The sequence below is a fragment of the Pristis pectinata genome, chromosome 11 (genome assembly GCF_009764475.1).
Source record: "Pristis pectinata isolate sPriPec2 chromosome 11, sPriPec2.1.pri, whole genome shotgun sequence".
Classification (NCBI taxonomy): Eukaryota; Metazoa; Chordata; class Chondrichthyes; order Rhinopristiformes; family Pristidae; genus Pristis; species Pristis pectinata.
In genome coordinates this window covers 82,021,670-82,042,510 of record NC_067415.1, presented here as the reverse complement: position 1 = coordinate 82,042,510, position 20,841 = coordinate 82,021,670, and the positions used below count along the sequence as shown (strand labels likewise).

The 20,841-nt window shown below is 42.8% G+C and overlaps 1 protein-coding gene across 3 annotated transcripts in view; it reads right to left on the bottom strand.

The window, feature by feature from the left end:
• The window catches only part of LOC127575759 (protocadherin-9), a 728,604-nt gene that overhangs the window by 268,506 nt on the left and 439,257 nt on the right, over positions 1–20,841 (bottom strand). Inside the window, exons 2-3 of one of the 3 annotated variants that reach the window (XM_052025809.1) lie at positions 13,440–13,515; positions 8,828–8,872 (exon numbers count right to left, since the gene is read on the bottom strand). In XM_052025809.1, the coding sequence (XP_051881769.1) occupies positions 8,828–8,872; positions 13,440–13,515 (121 nt within the window). Of the gene's footprint in view, positions 1–8,827; positions 8,873–13,439; positions 13,642–20,841 lie in introns of all 3 variants that reach the window. The other 2 variants (XM_052025808.1, XM_052025811.1) reach the window with 2 other exon arrangements.

The following is a 20,841-nucleotide window of genomic DNA, read 5'->3' as shown; positions in this document are numbered from 1 at the left end:
TTTCCAAGCATTTTGAACCTCATTCCCTGTTGCATGAAGTCAACGGAACGGAACTCTGCCGGTTCCATCTGAACAGAATGAAGTTGAGGTGGACATTAGTCATGGGCGGGAACATAAAATGGAAGATCTGCCCATGACATGCTGGCTGTTCAAGTGATTGAGTGGGAGATATTCCAATTGAACAGATCAACATTGCCTGATTTGCTCCATTGCCAGATGAAAATTCCTTTCTGAGGTTCTCCTGTTCTCAGAAAACTGAGAGCAAGGCTTAACACAAACTGGGGAATAGAGGGAAGATAGACAGCATAAGGAGGTGAGGGGAGGGGGTGGAGCAAGAGCTAGTAAGTGATAGGTAGATCCAGGTGAGGAGGGGTGATAGGCAGGTGTGTGTGCGTGTGTGTGTGTGTGTGTTTTTGTGTTAAATCCTACATGGGAGACTTCAACTTCCCTAATATTGATTGGCACCTCCTTAGTGGAAGAGGTTTAAATGGGGCAGAATTTGTTAGGTGTGTCCAGGAAGGATTCCTGACACAGTATGTGGACAGGCCCACGACAGCACAGGCCATACTAGATCTAGTACCAGGCAATGAACCTGGTCAGGTGGCAGACCTTTCGGTGGGCGAGCATTAGTGAGTAGAATTAAGAAAAACCCCAAGGTGTGAGGAACAGGAGGATGATGATAGTTAGCGTAGGACTGCTCAGGGATAAAGGGGGAAAAATGTGCCTGGAGGCGGAGGAGGTAGGGGAGGTCCTTAATGAATACTTTGCTTCAGTGTTCACTAGGGAGAGAGACTTTGATGAATGTGAAGTCAGCATAGAACAGGTTAATGTGCTGGAGCATGTTGAGGTTAAGAAAGAGGTAGTGTTGGAGCTTCTGAGAAAATTAGGACAGATAAGTCCCCAGGACCAGATGAGATATACTCTAGGTTCTGACGGGGTGGTGGGGGGGGGCATGGGGGCAGTGAGGGAAGAGATTGCTGGGGCATTGACGATGATACTCGCATACTCCCTGGTCACAGGAGTGGTACTAGAGGATTGGAGTATGGCTAATGTTTTTCCCTTGTTCAAGAAAGTTAATAGGGATAATCCTGGGAATTATAGACCAGTGAGTCTGACTTCAGTGGTGGACAAGCTATTGGAAAGAATTCTTAGGGAGAGGGTTTATGAGCATTTGGAGAAGCATAGTCTTATTAGGGACAGTCAGCATGGCTTTGTGAGGGGCAGGTCATGCCACACGAGCCTAATTGAGTTTTTTGAGGAGGTGACAAAACAAGTAGATGAAGGTAGAGCGGTGGATGTGGTGTATATGGACTTTCATAAAGTGTTTGATTTGGAATTGGCTTGCCCACAGAAGGCAGAGGGTGGTAGTAGATGAAGAATATTCTGCCTGGAGGTCGGTAACTAGTGGTGTCCTGCAGGGATCTGCTCTGGGACCCCTACTCTTTGTGATTTTTATAAATGACTTGGATGAGGGAAGTGAAGGGATGGGTTAGTAAGTTTGCGGATGACATGAAGGTTGGAGGGGTTGTAGGTAGTGTAGAAGGTTGTCGTAGGTTACAGTAGGATATAGACAGGATGCAGAGTTGGGCAGAGAAGTGGCAGATGGAGTTCAATCCAGAAAAGTGTGAAGTGATACACTTTGGAAGAACAAACATGAAGGCAGAGTACGAGGTTAATGGCAGGATTCTGAGCAGTGTGCAGGAAGAGGGATCTATGGACTTGGACCCCAAGATCCCTCTGTTCCCGCACACTGTTCAGAATCCTGTCATTAACCTCGTACTCTGCCTTCATGTTCGTTCTTCCAAAGCGTATCTTGGGGTCGAAAAGGGATCTTGGGGTCCAAGTCTATAGTTCCCTCAAAGTTCTCACGCAAGTTGATAGGGTTGTTAAGAAGGCGTATGGTGTGCTGGCCTTCATTTGTCGGGGTATTGAATTCAAGAGCCGTGAGGTAATGTTGCAGCTCTATAGAACTCTGGTTAGACCACACTTAGAGTAGTGTGTTCAGTTCTGGTCGCCTCATTATTGGAAGGATGTGGAAGCTTTAGAGGGTTCAGAGGAGATTTACTGGGATGCTACCTGGATTGGAGAACATGTCTTATGAGGAAAGGTGGAGCGAACTAGGGCTTTTCTCTTTGGAACAACACAGGATAAGAGGTGACTTGATAGAGGTGTATAAAATTATGAAGGGCATAGATGGAGCGGACAGCACCTTTTTCCCAGGGCGGCAATGGCCAATACCAGAGGACATCCATTTAAGGTGAGTGGAAGAAAGTTTAGGGGAGATGTCAGAGATAGGTTTTTGTTTTTACACAGAGAGTGGTGGGTGCCTGGAATGCACTGCCGGGGTGGTGGTAGGGGCTGATACAACAGGGACATTTAAGAGACTCTCAGATAGGCACATGGATGTAAAAAAATGGAGGGTTATGGGCTGTGAAGGAGGGAAGGGTTAGATTGGTCATGAAGGAGGTATTCATATAGTTCGGCACAACATTGTGGGCCGAAGGGCACGTACTGTGCTGTACTGTTCTATGTTCTATTTAAATGAAAGGGCCATGCTAAATTTGCTAATTGTGGCTTGAAAAACATTGAGGCCAGCTGCAAAGTGCATCCAGTGCATTCCAAACTTCCATGCTGCAGTACACCAGTGCAGAAGTCTGGAAGATGTTGTTGCATGCTCTGCAGGTGTTTCACTACAGATCTACAACCCCAGCATGGTCCAGTCCAGCCCAGTGGGGGAAAGAAAACTCTACCTTCTTTCCAACTCCCAATGCCTTCCCCACCAACAGCACAAAAAAGGTGCAAAGCATTCATTAGGTTCATGGCAAACTAACCTCAGCAGGAATCCTAGGGCTATGGTAGAGAAGTGCAGGGCCATGCTTCCTTGTAATCATCTCTGCACAAAAGTCTCATGAAGATCACTTGGCCACCTGCACAGAGCACTGCTGATGAATTCACAGCCTTTGTAAAACAAATCTTGGTCCCTCTGGAACCAAGTGTTTGTGCATCTATTGTATAGGTCACTGCACTAATGGCAGCAATGAGCTCTGCAACCTCTGGCTGACAGTATGAAACCTGACACACAGCACCAGGTTATTTCCAGTGGCAGACTGCACTGAAACCCAGCTATGGTCCTGAAGTAGATGGTTGGAAGGCAAACACCTGCTGACACACGCGACCATCCCGGCCCAATACTAAGATCACGTAGGGACGTACACATCCGGGATCAAACTGAGATCACAGCCAGAGATGATTTTACCTCACGAAATGCTTCAAGGAGACATGAAAAGTGTGTAGCAGGAGATGGGCTAGGTGCACCTGCAGTACTTGTGACCTGTGGCCAGCGTAATGAGATTGGTCCACAGAACTGGTTCTTGGAAGAGTGCAGGAAGAGGTGAACAGGGGGAAAAGAGCATGGGATATGAGATTCTTTTCATCGTAATGTTTTGCCGTAAAAGACATGACATATTTATTGTGTTCCAGGATGAACAGCACTTTGTTTGTGCACTAATGTCTGTTAAGAAGAGTTACACATGCATTTATATTTGATGGGAGCATTGAAGCATAGTACGCCATTTGGTCGATCTTGTCCACAGCCGTCCATAAGGAACTACATTGGCCTAGCTCTGGGAATCTCTTCTACCTTCTGGGAGAAGATAAAGGAGCTAGAAAGCCTGGATGTAAGACTCAAGAACAGCTTCTACCCCACTGCTGTCAGACTTCTGAACCGATCCCCTCTTTCACATCCCCTTCCCAGTGGCACTGCCACATTCTCTGTCTTTTAGAACACGGTACGGTACGGGTGGCACGGTAGCGTAGCGGTTAGCATGACGCTATTACAGCGCCAGTGATAGGGGTTCAATTCCCGTCGCTGTCAGTAAGGAGTTTGTATGTTCTCCCGTGTCTGCGTGGGTTTCCTCCTGGTGCTCTGGTTTCCTCCCACATTCCAAAGACGTAGGGGTAGGTTAATTTGGGTTTAAAATGGGTGGCGTGGACTCGTTGGGCCGTAAGGGCCTGTTACCATGCTGTAAATAAAATTTAAAAATTTAAAATTTAGAACATTACAGCATAGTACAGGCCCTTTGGCCCACAATGTTGTGCCAACATTTTATCCTGCTCTAATATCTATGTAACCCTTCCCTCCCACATAGCCCTCCATTTCTCTATCATTCATGTTCCTATCTAAGGGTCTCTTAAATGTATCTGCCCCCACAACCTCTGCCGGCAGTGCGTTCCACGCACCCACCATCCTCTGTGTAAAAAAAGACTTACCTCTGACATTCCCCCCATGCCTTCCTTTTAGTTCTGTATCTCTCGATTATTCCATTATTGTCACTTCAGCATTTCTTTTTGCACTACTTCAGATTGCTCTACAATCTTTGCACCATTCTGCTGTCCTGTGCTCGTCTCTGTATTTATTGTTGTGTTGATTATTTCCAGATACACTGTTTACTCTGTGAGCTTCATGCCAGCAAGGAATTTCATTGCACTCTGGTGTATATGGCAATAAACTAATCTGAATCTGAAATGTGAAAGGCAAGAAGTTGCAGAGCTATGGAGAGAATGGGGTAGTGGGACCAGCTGGATGTTCTTACCAAGAGCTGAGAAGGACTGAAAGGACTAAATGGCCTCTTTCCCAACCGTAACCATTCTGGGTCCAGGACTTGTGGAGCACAACACATCAGTAACTCATCCAGGTGTTTTATTTCCTCAAAAGTGACACACACGAGATGCTGGAATCTGAAGCAACATACAATCTGCTTGAGGAATTCAGTGGAGGAAAGAATTGACAACGTTTCGGATCGAAACTCTGCATCAGGATTTACAAGCGTGGTGTGGGTTTTTAAAACTTACAGGTTTTAAGTGTGGTGTGGGTTTCTGCTCTCCTTTAAAATTAGCAAGTTGCAGCCTGCTCAGGTGAATTCTCCACAATTCCATGCTAATCTTTAAAATAATCACATTAAATGCATGGACACTGGGTATTGATCCCTCTGTTCGCAGAAATGGGTTACCCTGTTCACGAGCAGAGCTCTTCCCGAATCCATTGGAAGTGAATCACTTAATTAAAATCCAATCCTGTTCTCAAAGTTGAGAGGAAACTGAATGAGCTGGTGGTTAGGGATTTGTATAGTTCAGCAATAATGCAGAACCTACAAGTTAATCTTGCACTGTTGGATAAAAAAAAGACAAGCGTTCAAAGCAAACTATTTCCCCAAATGGAACAATCCACACAGTTAACATACTTAAATAAGTTGAACAAACCGGGAACTGAAATTCAAAGACTTTGACTCAGCAGGTCAAAAGAATTCCATTAAAATTATTATTAAGTTAGTCCTTTGCTCCACTTACATAAAAGGGTCCTGGCAAACTGCAATCACAAATAACCCATCAAACAGATGAGCTCACTCTGTGCAATTTTCATAAAGAAATATTAAAGGGATTATGAGACGCTTGGGAGGAGAGTGTAAATGGCATGCCAAAACATGCTGATCTTATTACAGGAGGGAACAACACTGGTAGGGGAATGTCTCACCGAGCTGCAAGGTCTTTGTGGGTTAATGTGACATTTTGATGCATTTTCTTTGCAAGGAATGTGGCGAGATAAATGTGATTGCTTGCTTAATTTGAGAGAGAAAAATACTCATTTGGTTTGTTTCAGTATTTATTTTTTCAGATGGAAGAAGTTGGATTTTAAAGATTGCTGTGTTAGGTGTTGGTTATGGGTTAAAGGCACTTGCCTAGAAATTTATCCTAATCTCAGTAAAACATCCAACCATCACAACACAGCACATTGCGAATGATGTATTTTCAGGCAGTGCAAAGTTTTCATATTTATTATTTCATATAATATTTTCATATTATTAAAGGATATTTTATTTCATATTATTAAAGGATATTTAATAATGAGCATAAACAAGACATTCAGCCCTTCAAATCATGGGAGAAATTCCAGAGTCATCCACACTTCCACAGATCAACAATTTTCTGCACCTGCCATTAACACAATGACTTTGCTCCCTGTGTAAACCAGGAGAAATGTGTTCAAGTGCTTCCGAAGTGCACCAGTCATTGGGCAACCCAGCTGCGTTTTCATGCACGCCTTGCCTTGCGCAGTCTAAACTAAAGGGAGCCTCCCCAGCCAGGCTCTGGAACGTGACAGAAGTAAGTCCCTTTAATACATTCCTGTTTCCACCATCTCCCACAATCACAACCCTTGCTCGATAATCTCCCAGACCCACTCACTGATTCCCTGGCCCCCAAGTATCAATAGTCTAAGCCTACAAGAGGCTCCCATCTCCTGCACTGACCTTCACCCCATACCCACCTCCACCAAATGCTGCAAGCGTGATCGCAGGCCTGTGATTCACCACTTATTCTCATCTGGAACATCTCTGTCCCATTCTCCAATCCAATGCACCCATCCCCATCCAACCCAAACTTTGCCTTGAGTATCTCTGAGCTCCCATCTTCCTTGGTACAATGTCATAGACTACAATAATGTATCTCAGTGAAGTCACAATGTGGGCATCTGGCTCATGAATTAACATGCCCCATCAGACACAGAAACCTCTGCTGTCTTTGAGTATTAACCCTGGGAGGATGTACTCAAACTGTAGAATCTTGATTGAAACTGCACAAATAGTTCTGGTTTGAGATTAAAGTGGTCTTCATGGAACAATAAACCAAATTAGAAAGCAAAGCCAAATGTGGGGAAAAAAAAAGTATTACCACCGCAGCTACACACTGCTGTCCACAGGTAATTTAACAAAACCCTTTGGTGTGATATCAATCAATATTCAATCTGAAAATAATGGGTTCTGAGGAAGTTCAAAGAAAGCAAGTCAATCTTACTGTGGGAAGGAGCAACTAAATAAAATCTAAAACTTCACCCTCATTAGAGAGCACCTGTAATATGAGATGTCAGATATTCCTGTTGACCCTCACCAACTTTTATAAATGCATCATAGAAAGCATCTATCCGGATGCCTGACGGCTTGGTATGGCAACTGCTCTGCCCAAGACTGCAAGAAACTGCGGAGAGTTGTGGACACAGCTCAGCACATCACAGAAACCAGCCTCCCCTCCATGGACTCTGTCTACATGTCTCACTGCCTCGGTAAAGCAGCCAGCATAATCAAAGACCCCATCCACTTCGGACATTCTCTCTTTTCCCCCCTCCCATCAGGCAGAAAATACAAAAGCCTGAAAGCACGTACCACCAGGCTCAAGGACAGCTTCTATCCTATTGTTATAAGACTGCTGAATGGCCCCTTTGTACAATAAGATGGACTCTTGAACTCACATTCTACCTCGTTATGGCCCTTGCACTTTATCGTTTGCCTGCACGCCACTTTCTCTGTAATACTTTATTCTGCATTCTGTTATTGCTTTTCTCTTGGACTACCTTGATGTACTGATGTGATGAAATGATCTGGATGGATTGCATGCAAAACAAAGTTTTTCACTGTACTTCAATACATGTGACAATAATAAACCAATTTAGGAGTTGCTGTGAGTTAGCATACCATCCTTAGCACAGAAGCACTTTTCCAATCTTGGCAGTCAGCTGCAAATCCATGTGGCTTACAAGTATAAATCCACAAGAAAAGCCAATTATAATTCACCATTTATTGACACCAATAGGATTATCTCATTCAGAGGCCACAAGGAAAGTCAAGGTGTGGGATGAAAACGTTCAACAAATTCTCCCACTTGTACCACGCCTTCCAGAATTTTAGGATGGTGGAAAGTACTTTACAACCAGTGGTGATCCCATGTAGCGCAGCCCAGATCAGTGGAGACATTTATGGCCAGGTTTACATGCTAAATGCACATTGTGCTGAAGTGGTCACATTAAGCTCAGATTTAAGGTGAAGGCAACCAAATTTCAGAAGTAGAGTTCAAAATTAATACAATGAACATATATCATGAGCTCAGCAGATAAAACAGTGGGTGAATTTGGCATACCTCAGTCTGTCATAATAATGTCATTGGAGGGATAATTATGAGACAGGAAGATGAGGAGAATGTATTTATTGTCCTTCAAAACAGAGGACAGGGGATTTTCTTTTTTTTACACACATCTATCTGAGGAGGTCTCAGAAAAATGTATCATCCAAAATTAAGCGCATCAGACAGCATCAACCTATATTTTAAGTTTAAGCATATTAAGCAGGTCTTGAACCTATCAGCTCCTGACTTGGAAGTGAAGACATTGCCACCTGGGCCACAGCAGAGTGCCACATATTTTCTGTCAGGTTCAGGCCAGGATGCATTGCTGGATTAGCTTGAATGAAGGTGCACCCCATACCTTAACCTGACCAGGAAAAGTTTGACAGCGGGTGCTAAAGATTTCCCACATTCTATCTGTTATCAATAAGTTATCCAAAAAAAAAGGCAAATTCCAGATCATTTTTTGTGACTCACTGCACATCTTCAGCTTCACTCCAACACAATGCTCTTTGGGCAGAAGCACACACAGGGGCTACTACAGTGGTGAAGAAGTGTGCATCCCCCAGATCACAAAGGGTGAAGCTTCAGGGAAAGCATTAAGCAATCCCACAAGACACCGAAAACAGAGGCACAATATTTTTCTACTGCCTGGATATAGGAAAGGTAAATTATGAGCTGTAACATTACAACTAATTTCTATTCAAAAACATTTTCAAAGCACAAAATACTGTTTTCTTTCCCTTCCTAACAATTGGAATCTTAATAAAATCTCAGAGGCTTCTTAAGGTGCATGTAAAGCAGTTTAAGATCTCCGAGGTTTCCTTAGTTCATATTCTGTACATCAAAACAAATCATCTTACAAATGTATTACAGGTACCTGTAGAGACTCTGTACATGATATTAGTTGATGAAGGCATGTACACTGTAAGATAGAAAACAATTTTAATACTTTAGGGTATCACCTCATGCGAGGGTCAAACAGAAACATGGCATGAATCTATTCAATCTGCAAATTAGTGTCAATGAAATAATCACAAGCTAAATAGCTGGTATAGAACTCCTCCCTTCATAATGTTAATGGAACCTCAAACAAATTGTTTCAAGTATGTTAACACTTCCATTAAAATGAGAGAGAAATTCAAAAGAAGCAGGTTAATTGTCACTATAACAACATCATTAAGGGTAATTTCAAATCTCACGTGCTTAATCAATCAACAACATTCAAAGACCATTGAATATCACCATAGGGCACTGGCTGTATTTGAATCAGTCTCTCCATTTGCATCTCCCACAGTCAAACTGTCTTGTGATCATCGTCCCAGTTTTGCAAACCTGTTACTGCTTGCACTTGGCCTTCAGAATCTTCTCCAACGATTTTGAATTAAGCTCTTGCATTGCTATCCAGTGTTTTCTTAAGACTCAAAGGGGAGTCGATGGGCATGTGCGGGAGAGAATAAGTTGCAGGTGTGCAGGGAGATAAGGAGAATGGGAATGGGACTGATGGGATTGTTTTACATGGATTAGTTAGGTTGAACAGTTAATTCGGTGTTCATACATTGGGTTGTAACCCAGTTTATGTGAAATTGGGAAATTCAGTGTTTATACCATTGGGTTGTAACCCAGTTTATGTGAAGTTGGGAAATTCAGTGTTTATACCATTGGGTTGTAACCCAGTTTATGTGAAGTTGGGAAATTCAGTGTTTATACCATTGGGTTGTAACCCAGTTTATGTGAAGTTGGGAAATTCGGTGTTTATACCATTGGGTTGTAACCCAGTTTATGTGAAGTTGGGAAATTCAGTGTTTATACCATTGGGTTGTAACCCAGTTTATGTGAAGTTGGGAAATTCAGTGTTTATACCATTGGGTTGTAACCCAGTTTATGTGAAGTTGGGAAATTCAGTGTTTATACCATTGGGTTGTAACCCAGTTTATGTGAAGTTGGGAAATTCGGTGTTCATACATTGGGTTGTAACCCAGTTTATAACACAGTGGTCTGAGCACTGAATTTTCCAATTTCAGGTACCTCACACCCCCTGGTATCCTCCTCCCACACTCACTCATCCACGTCCTTCTGTTTTTGGCTTTGTTCACCTCTCCTCCCAACCTGGTTCCATCTGTCTGTCATTCCCTCCTGATCTGGCTCCACCCAGTCTCTACCTCGCCCACCCCCACCCCCACCCTGTAATGCTACATTCTGCCAATCTTTCCTCTAACCTCACAGTTTTGATGCAGAGTCAAGACCCAAAACGTTGACTTTTACACCCTTTGCCTCCACAGATGCTGCTTGACCCGCTGAGATCTTCCACCATTCTGTACTTTGTCTGTTCTAACCTCCTTCTAGGTTGTAAGTAAGGAATCTTGCCTACACTGCCTATGCAAATAATTGGTAATCTCCTGTGCTATCATCTCTATCCCCCCACTTCATGTGGACAAGATGAGAGTGTTTCATTAGATAATTTTGCTCCTTAAGTGATCTACTCATTCTAAAACACTGACATGAAAAAAATCCCATTTTCCTTTAACTTCAGTAACCAAATTTTCTTTCAGACTATCAGTCTCTCCCAGTGTTTCATTACCTCCCTGTTTAAACCAAATTTTATCCTTGCTATCAAAGAAAAGCAATAAAACCATGAAAAAAAAATGACACTTATTTTACAAACTCTTATTAGGGAAACGTGGCATACTCTTTCACACTTGCAGCATACTTGCTCCTACTTTCTGGGCTTCTATGAACAAACTAGTTCTCTCTGACATATGCTTGCTCTACTTTTCTTGAGTAGTAGGACGGCACAAATCAAATATCCCCAGTTATTTATAACAAAAGCTCGGGATGTGCCGGATTTCCTGAGTCAGCATATTTTGAAATCGTCAGCTCACGTTCATGCAAGCTCTAAAGAACTAAAACTCTCTTTGGGTCTCTTTTGGTTCCTAGACACTCGAAGTGGACATTTTCATGCAGCACGCATGGCTTCCCCTCTCAAGGCATCAGGTAAACCTCATCAGAAACCAGGGGCAAGATTAACAGAATGGACTGTCATCTAAATGAAGACTGCAAATAAGTGAAGTTCAGAGGGATCTAGGTACTCCAGTGCATGAATCACAAAAGGTTAGCAGGCAGGTTCAACAAGTAGATAATAAGGTAAATGACATGTTGGTCTTCATTGTGAAGGGATTGGAATTTAAGAATAGGGAGGGTTTTGTTGCAGTTGTACAGGGTGTTGGTGAGGCCACGTCTGGAAAACTGTGTACAGTTTTGGCCCATTTACCTAAAAAAAGGATGTCATAGCATTGGAGGCAGTTCAATGGATTGTTACTGGGTTAATAACAGGGAGAAGGTTGTCCTATCAACGGAAGTTAAGCAGTTTGGATCTGTATTCCTTGGAGTTTAGAGGACTGAATCTTATTCAAACATACAAGATCCTAATGGTAAATTTTGAGAAGTGGGAGAGTCACAAACAGGGGGACATAGGCACTGGTCATTTAAAACTATGGTGTGTAGAAATTTCTTTACACAGTGGGCGTGGAATCTCTGAAATTCTCTGACCCTGAGGGTGGTGAAGCCTGGATCATTAGACATATTTAAGATGGAGATGGATAAATATCTTTGAAAGATCGAGGAATTAAAGGCGATGGGAAACAGGTACAGGAGTTGAGGCCAGCATAGATCAGCCATGATCATACTGAACGGTAGGGAAGGCTTGAGGGACTGGTGATTCCTGCTCTGTTCTCTTTTTCTTATATACTGGAGGAATGGGAAGTTATCATATCCACCAGGATCTCAACACTGCAGATTTTAATGTGTTCTGCTGTGCAGGCAGCAATCACACCTGTCTAAAGGCAGCGAGGTCCTTCTGTACCCCAAAGGTAAATCAGAACAGTTGCAGAGCTATTAGTGTTGCTGGCCAGTCCAACGAGACTCTCCAGTTTCTAAATGCCACAATATTGATGTGCCAATTCCATTATTTTCACTCTGGTTTCAGCTCTGTTCTACTCCTCATTGGGTGCTATTTTACAACATTCGACATGAAATGATTCCTTGGGCAACAATAGATCTATACTTTCTTCAACTATAAAAGCACTGGAATTCTATTCTTCTCCTGATGGGCGATGGATCCATAGCTTTGCCCAATGACCATAAACATGGAACCTTTCATTTGGACTTGGTTTACAGTGATAAGGAACAGGAAGGTTTGCTAATGTTCCCTAACACAGTCACGAGGAGCCTGTGTCGATTGAGATCTGCTGGTCTAACCCTGGTCATTGTTCAGACGCGATATCCCTGGAATGCATGAGTCAGTAACTACCATAAAAGCCCACGTTAGAAGCAAGAGTAGGCAACTCATCCACTGGACCCTGCTTCGCCATTCAATAAGATCATGACTCATCTGATTGTGACCTCCACAGTCCTACCTACCCCCAGTAACCTTTCACACCTTCCTTATCAAGATCCTTGGGAGTTTAGAATCATTATTTCATCAGCAGAACACAAGACAGGAAGCAAATTAATCCATGCACTCTCCCATTCCAGCTTGCAATCTGTTTGTCTCACAAACCCAAATGTTGATCCTTTTAAGATACCGCATTGTAAAGCAATGATGTCTGATCAAAATTCAGATTATGCAGAAATTCAGGAATTATATCTCAGCAGGCAGCCAAATGGATCATACAAAGGTAATATGCTATCTGTAAATAAATTTAAACTGGCAGCAAAATAGGATTTGTAAACATCTCATTCATGACCAGCTCTGGTAAATATTCATAAACTGATGAAACTGATCAGATTATAGACGATCAGGTTACAATTCACAAAAAAAACATCATGGTGCAAGGAAATCCATGCAACAGCTAACGTTGGTAGGTCTCAGTGAATGGAAATTAGTATCCAGATGTCAGTGACCCTTTACAAGATAGACAGCGGTAACATCTGTTTCTGCTCTCTCACCAAGATTATGTTTGTAAGAGGAGGAATTCACAGGATGCTTTAATTGTGGTACAGTATAGAAGGAAGTTGGCTGGTGGGGAAAATCAACAGAGAGAATGGCCGTCAGTTTGACCATCTCCCTAGTTAACTCATCCCCACAAGCTACCACCAGTCCCAACCTAACCCCTGCTGAATCCCAGGAGCACACACAGCTCAGAACCGCACCGTTATGGAGAATGACATTACATAAATCAGATACCTTCTCGGTTACTCGTTGTTAAAGATGAGCCCCCCCCATCCTTCGAGGCAATGAAGCTGCAAGTCTCCCTGCCTCTGCATTGAGTGGACAGAGAGGTTCAAAGCCATTGCAGTGTGGTAAGTAACCTGAGCAGTGGCTCCACACGTCGGCTGGGGAACACGTTAAGATTAAGGAAGGGAGGCAATGAGAACTGACCTTTGGCAGGGGCAGACATCAGGATTAAAGAAAAGATCAGTGTGGCCCCTGGCCGAGTGAAGCTTTGACTGCACAGCACCAATGTCTGGAAGAGGAAGAAGCGGTCACTTACTAGAGTTGGGGTCAGAATTGCCATCGGCTTCGGTCCTCTTGTCTGGGGAAGCCTGCTCGTAGAACTCGTCCTGCGGCTGAACCAGAGGGAGAGGGTGTGAGATCAGCGGGCCACCATTTACCGGCTCATGGTCTCCTAGACCACTATCACTGCAGCTTTCTTGGGAGCCGTCGGGGAGGTGAAATGTAACGCGCCTCTGAGACTAGAAAGAAGAGCAAAGAACATGGGCGTTAATGCTCTTCTTTGCTTCATTCCCACCCCCAACATTCGGACAAACTACCCTGAGTTGCTCCTTTGTCCCTTACCGCAGAATACAGGGCAACATACTATTTATTCCCTTCTACCACAAACAATCATTTAGGAGAAAAAAACACATTTACAAGGCAAACCTATCTTTAGATGTTTAATCATGGCATCTTAATTAAAGGGAGCTCCATTGGTAGAACTTTCATCTCTGAATCTGAGTCTCTGCTTTCAAGCTTTACACAAGAACCATACAGTCAGTCATTGAGTCATACCACATGGTAACAGGGCTTTCAGCTACACTAATCCTACACTCATTCCATTTTATTCTCACCACATTCCCATAAACTCCCCTCCAGGTTCTTCAATTCACCTACACACTGAGAGCCTTTCACAGTGGCCCGTTGATCTAACAAGCCTCATGTCGTTGGAATGCGGGAGGAAACCCACGCGGTCACAGGGAGAACGTGCAGACTCCACACATAGACAACGCCGGAGGTCGGGATTGAACCTGGGTCTTCGGCACTGTGAGGCAGCGGTTCTACCAACTGTACCCTCACAAAGGCAGGAGGATTAAAATTTATTCTTGTCAGCCAACAAGAACATGAAATAGTGATGGCTGTAAATTGCATTGCATTTTGGAAATCTGGTTTCAGAATAGTTAAACCTGTAGCATTGTACCAAGTGCCTATTGTATGAATTGTGGAGATGTTGGATAATGGGGAAATTCTTATTTTGACACTGATGGTCGAAGTCAGTTTGACTGTGTGACTAACGGATCCCCACCCCAGTCATTGGGCTAAACTCTGCAAGTAGATCGTAACAAGTTGGGGCCTCTTTTGCATTTGTTTCATGTGAAGAACAAGGGATAAACTCCCACACAAAATTCTAGCTGATGTTCAGCGCTGGCTTTATTTTCCAGATAAGATATTAAGCCGAGGCCCTGCCTGTTCTCTTGGATGAATGTGAAAGACCTTGTGGTTCTATTTCAAAGAAGAGATCTCCCTACCTAATATTTGTCTGCCAACCAACAATACTGAACCAGATCCCCTAAATGGAATCACAAAGAAAAGAAAAAGAAAATGCGAGAAACACCCAGCACATCAGGGAGTGTCTGTGGAGGGAGGGGCTGTGTTAATGTTTCAGAACTGAGTGTTAACATTTCAGAGTGAAGATCCAACTCTGAAACGTTAACTCTGCTTCTCTTCGCACAGAAGCTGCCTGACTTGCTGAGTGTTTCCAACATTTTATTTCAGATTTCCAGTGTCTGCAGTTTTTTTTTCCTTTCCATAGCTAACATCACAATGCTGTGAACTTGCTATGTACAAATTGGCCACCTTGTTTCCTAAATTAACTACATTTCTGAGACATTTCTGCCACAGTAAAGCATGTTGAAATGCCCTGAGGTGCTATGAAAATGCAACTCCTTTTTTGGTGTCACAACAACAATGTCTACAGCAGCTTAAGCGTGCAAAAACATCCCAATCAGCTTAAACACCAACAGACAAAACTGGAACACAAATGCAGCATTAAGAAAGCAAATGGATTGTTGTTATTTATTCTAAAGCAGATGGAGTGTGAAAGTAGTAAAGTTATGTCACAACTGTACAAAGTAGAGAGAAACTGCATCTGAAGTATTATGTAAAAGCTTTTATCTTCTTTAGGGAGGAACATGCTTGAACAATGGTTCAGAAGAGGTTCACCAGGTTGATTGCTTGGATTGTCTTCTTAGAGGAGGTTAGGCTGAGTTTCAAGGAAGGAGAGGTGATCTTACTGAAAGATATAAGCTCCTGAGAAAGCTTGACAGGGTCGATGTTCAGGGGACATTTCCCTTGCTAGGTGAATCTAACACTCGGAGACATTGTCTCGGAAAAAGGATCCACCCATTTAAGGTGGAAATGAGGAGGAATATCCTCTCTCTGAGGGCTGTGAAACTTTGGGATTCTTCGGTTTATCCAGCTGTGGAGCTCAATCATCCAGTATATTCAAAGGTAAGAGCAGAGTGAAGGGTTTATTGGGATTGGATTGGAAAGTGAAAACAAGGCAAGTATGAAATCAGCTGTGACCATAGTGGAGCAAGCATGAGGGGTCAGATCAACTACTCCTGATCTAACTTCTTATGATTCTTACACACTGCAATTTTTGTCTCAAAACCCTATTAAGTACAGAGCAAATGTACTTTCTGGAACTGACCTTCTGAAGAAAAATAGCCTTGTCAGCTGCTCTATACCCACCTATTTATGAGATCAACAATAACAGGCATTTATTTAGCACTTCTAATGGGAGTGGAAACAAATAAAACTTTAAAGCTTGTTACTCAAGGAGATATTGAAATAAAGTTGACCAGAAACTTGATCAAAGAATGAGGTTTTACAGAGCAGCATGAGGGAGGAGGAGGGAGATGGAGAGATAAAGCAATATTTGCAAACTCTGACTGTTCTCGTCCTTGAAGCTTTGCACACTGTTTAGCATGATGTAAACAATAACTGGACGTGTTCTTTATGACCTGACCTGAGGTAATGGGCACTCTCAGAGTTACACCCCCGTGTTTTAAAGGGGGAATAAATTCTTTCAAGGGAAGTGCAGTGTGATAGCATAACAGCCTGCAGTACAGTATAGAGAATGCATTTGGTTCATTATTGTCCTTCAGGGAAGAACATTTGCCATCCTTACCCAGACTTCAGATCCACCAATCTTAACCACCTCAGATCAAGAGCTTGGGAGTTTCATTAATTTAAAACGTACTATCCAGAAATGCTGAATTGGTAACTATGATCAAAAATTTGTGATAAACTCATTTTCAGTCGTTTTAATCATATCTCACCTAGTTACCACCTTTAAATACACAAAGTAATTTTTTTTAAAACTCCAATTAAAAATATGTTTTAAAACTCTCTGTGCTCTTGGTGGCAGATTGCACGTTTGGTAAAATACAAATTGTTCTGATTTTGAGTGTAAAGGGTTGTGAATTACTGGAATTCTCGGCCCAAGGGACCTCTGAAGGTTGAGTCATTGAATATATTCATGACTTAGACTGGTTTTTGAACTGTGGGGGAGTTGAGAGGCAGGAGAAGAAACCAGAGCCAAGACCAAGATCGGATTAGCCATGCTCTTATTGAACAGTAGGGTTGCTTTTTGTCCACTCCTGCTTCTGTTTCTTAACTTCAGCTGGAAAACTCCACTTTGGATTTGTTATGTGAACAGACGATAGTGAGCCTTAAATGTATTAGTGTCATTTTTTTTCTTCAACAGAGCTAACTTTCACTACTCTGTGGTACATTTACAAGCGTTTGAGGATGTTTCTATATTTACAGCAGCAAAGAATTTTTTTACAATTCATTGCTACCTTTCATTTTTACTGCAGCATGTAATATCACACCTATATATTAATAAAGCAAAACAATTTATGAGCAGAGAATACCCTTTCATACAATCCAAATTATATTGAAACTGCAACGACGATGCTGGCACGTTCTTCAACTTCAAACTCTTTACGCCTCCCTCCACTATCGAATGATAATTTCCTTTCCTGTGTCATCTCAGCCAAGAGGCTTCAATTCCATAATGTGAACTGACTATCACAAAGGCTTCTCTAACCTTGGAAATCACATCCATTGCAATGGGTGAGAACTTCCGGTCCATCCACAGTGCCAATGTCGAGGAATAGCTACATATCCACATAGAAGTCCCAGTTTCCAGCCCCAGTGCTGGTTGGATTGGTACATTGGTGGATCGGCGGTGGAGACAGCAGCTTTAAATTCCTGGGCACTAACATGTCGGATGACCTGTTCTGGGCCCAGCACATAAACGCAATCACAAGGAAGGCACGTCAGCGCCTTTACTTTCTTAGAAGGTTAAGGAGGTTCAGCTTGTCACCGAACACTCTAACAAACTCCAACAGATGTACTGTTGGAAGTACCCTTACTGGTTGCATCACGGTCTGGTACGGCAATTCGAATGCGCAGTAATGTAAGGAGCTGCAGAGAGTAGTGGACTCTGCCCAATACATCACGGGCACGTCCCTCCCTATCATCAGAATTATCAACAGGAGACGCTGCCTCAAGAAGGTAACATCTATCATCAAAGATCCCCACCATCGGGCAGGAGGTACAGAAGCCTGAAGTCCCACACCACCAGGTTCAGGAACAGCTACTTCTTGAACCAACCTGCACAACCCTAATCACTACCTCAACATAACAACACTATGACCACTTTGCCCTAAAATGGACTATGTCTTTTTTTGTTCTAATTGTGTTTTTTCTTGTAAAATTTGTGTATAATTCATGTTTAATTTATGTTTTTCTTGTGAATGCTGCTTATCTGATGCTATGTGCCTGTGATGCTGCTGCAAGTAAGTTTATCATTGCAACAGTGCACACATGGACTTGTGCAGATGACAATAAACTCAACTTCGACTTTGACGTTGCGGGAAACACGCAGAAGGTCAAGCAGCAATTCTGTCCGCAGATGCTGCCTGACCTGCAGAGTGATAAAGTCAAAGTCGAGTTTATTGTCATGTGCACAAGTACATGTATGCACAGGTGCAATGAAAAACTTACTTGCAGCAACATCACAGGCACATAGCATGCGTTTCCAGCACCTTCTGTTTTAATTCTTCCAAGACCTTGCCTCTCAAGTGTACACGATTCAAGAGAGCCTGCGTCACTCTGCAGAATGACAACAGCCCTATATGCAGAGTATCACCTCTGTCGCACACAATCAGTTCTGAATGACACATTAGACCTTGACCTGAAGGAAAAAACAATACTGTTTAAAACTCCGGATTCCCTGCTGTCTTACAAGTTTGAGGCTACATTGTAAGGGCAACCAAAAAGGCCACGCATTTTCTTTACTGAGGAACAAGACACATGTCAGGTACTGGGATGTTACATGCATGTGGAAATAGTTGGGAAATCTTTGCAAGTAAAACATTAGCATTGAATGCCATACTTCCCTCACATTGCCATCTGTTTACCCAATCTTTTCTTCACCGTGTTCTTTGCATCAGTTTGAAACAAGGCTGCAGGTTTTTGGCAGGTTAGCTGAAGTACAAGCATTACTTCTGATGGGAAGGTGAATTTCCACCGAAGGTAGTTCTATACTTGAATCAGAATCAGGTTTATTATCGTGAAATTTGTTGTTTTGCGGAGCAGTACAGTGCAAGACATAAAGATATAAAAGTTATTATAAGTTACAAAAAAAAAATAGTGCAAAAGAGGAATAACAAGGTAGTGTTCATGGGTTCATGAAACGTTCAGAAATCTGATGGCAGAGGGAAAGAAGCTGTTCCTGAAGAGTTGAGTGTGGGTCTGGCGATAAAGTTTGCCTGGTGGAATCCCATATCCAATTTATTCCATAAACCTGTCGCAAGCCTTTGTGAAGCGAAGCTGAAGGCAGCCATAATGAGGCTGATTCATTAGTGTCGAGATAGTCAGCCACTAATGAATGGGACAATGCCTCTCCTTGTTAGAAAATAGCTCCAGCATTTTGTTTTAAATTTTCACTAACCGTTGCTTCGCTATCTCTCAGCAATGTTACTGCTTTCAAAGGAAGGATATTCAGGAAACAAAAATGCATTCTTTAAGCCACCAGCCTCTAACTGGTCAGATTCCCACTGCCTCTCCAGCAAGGAATGTGCACTGGGTTCTCATTAAGGAGGCATCTTTTGTTGAGTGACTGTCAGCTTCCCTTCCCAGAGCAGCAAACTTAACCAAAATGGAACTCGTTCAGGCATTGGAACACAAGTAACCAATTGATTTGTGCTTACAGCTTGGGAAATGTCTGATTTTCAAACTTAACACTGCCTTTAAACTAACAGGGGAAAAGAAAACAACTGCAAGCTAACGTTCTTTACTGAAGTATATATGAAATAGATGCAGGAAAAGACCCTGGAGCCCATCAAGCTGGCTTCCCTCTTCAATGGAAGCATAGTCAATCAAATCAGTTGGCAACAACATTTTCCTCATAACTGACCCCCCAGAACACTCGATTCCCCTGACGTGCAAAATCTGCCCGGCTCAGCTCTGAATATATTCAATGATTGCAAAGATCCACAGGCCTCTGAGAGATGAAATTACTCCTTGTCATCTTAAATAGCCTTTCTCTTCCCATGTGACTTTGCCCCTGGTTCTAGGTTCCCCACCAGGGAACAGCACAGCATCCACCATGTCAAAAGCCCTCAGAATCCTGCATTTCATTCTCTCAACTATAAAGGCTGTAGACCCAGTCTTTCCTCATCAGTCAACCCTTTGATCCCCAGAAACAAGCCAGATCCCCTTAGCTGCACTGTTTCCAAGGCAAACGTATACTACCTTACAGAAGGAGACCAAACTGTGTACATTACTCCAGATGTCTTCACATCTTCATTTTGCCCAGTTGTATGTTGAACTAAAACAGAACTTTAACTCTGTAGTAGTCTGAAAATCTATGTACTTTCTACATAAAGGTATTGAGAGGATGAAAATCTGATAAGATAACCCACCTCAGCAGTGGAACACGATGGGCCACCTCTTGCACTACAATGGACTTGGTTCTGATTGTGTTTTTTGTTTGCACTGATGTCTTGCTTTTCACTTCACTGTCTTGTATAATTTATGTATATTTATGTTCTGTGTGTTGTCTGTACCCACGTGCCTATGCGAGCGAGTCTTCCGTTGCACCTGTACCTCACTGTACTTGCGCACACGACAATAAACTTGACTTGACTTGAGATGCCGCTTGACTCTGGTGGAAGAGCCACAGGAACTCTGGCAAACAATCGGGAAAACCATTCACCTTGAGGAACATCTAAATTAGGAGCAGTGGTGTCCATTTTGCCTTCAGGCCTTTTCAACCTTTCAATAAGATCATAGCTGGTCCGATTGTAACCTCAACTCTGCATTCCCGTGGTAATCACTCACTGCCCCTGCTTATCAACAACCTAGCCACCTCTGCCCTTTGAGGAAAAGTGTTCCAAAGGCACACGACCTTCACAGACACAAAACACGTGCCTCATCACTGTCTTAAATGTGTGAGCCCTTGTTTTAAAACAGTGACCCTTGTTCTAAATTACCCACAAGAGGAAATATCCACTCCACGTCCACCCTACCAAGAGTCCAGCCCTCATTCTTCCAAACTCCATCAGATGCCACGAATGCATGGGAAATTTTCGGTCTATTTG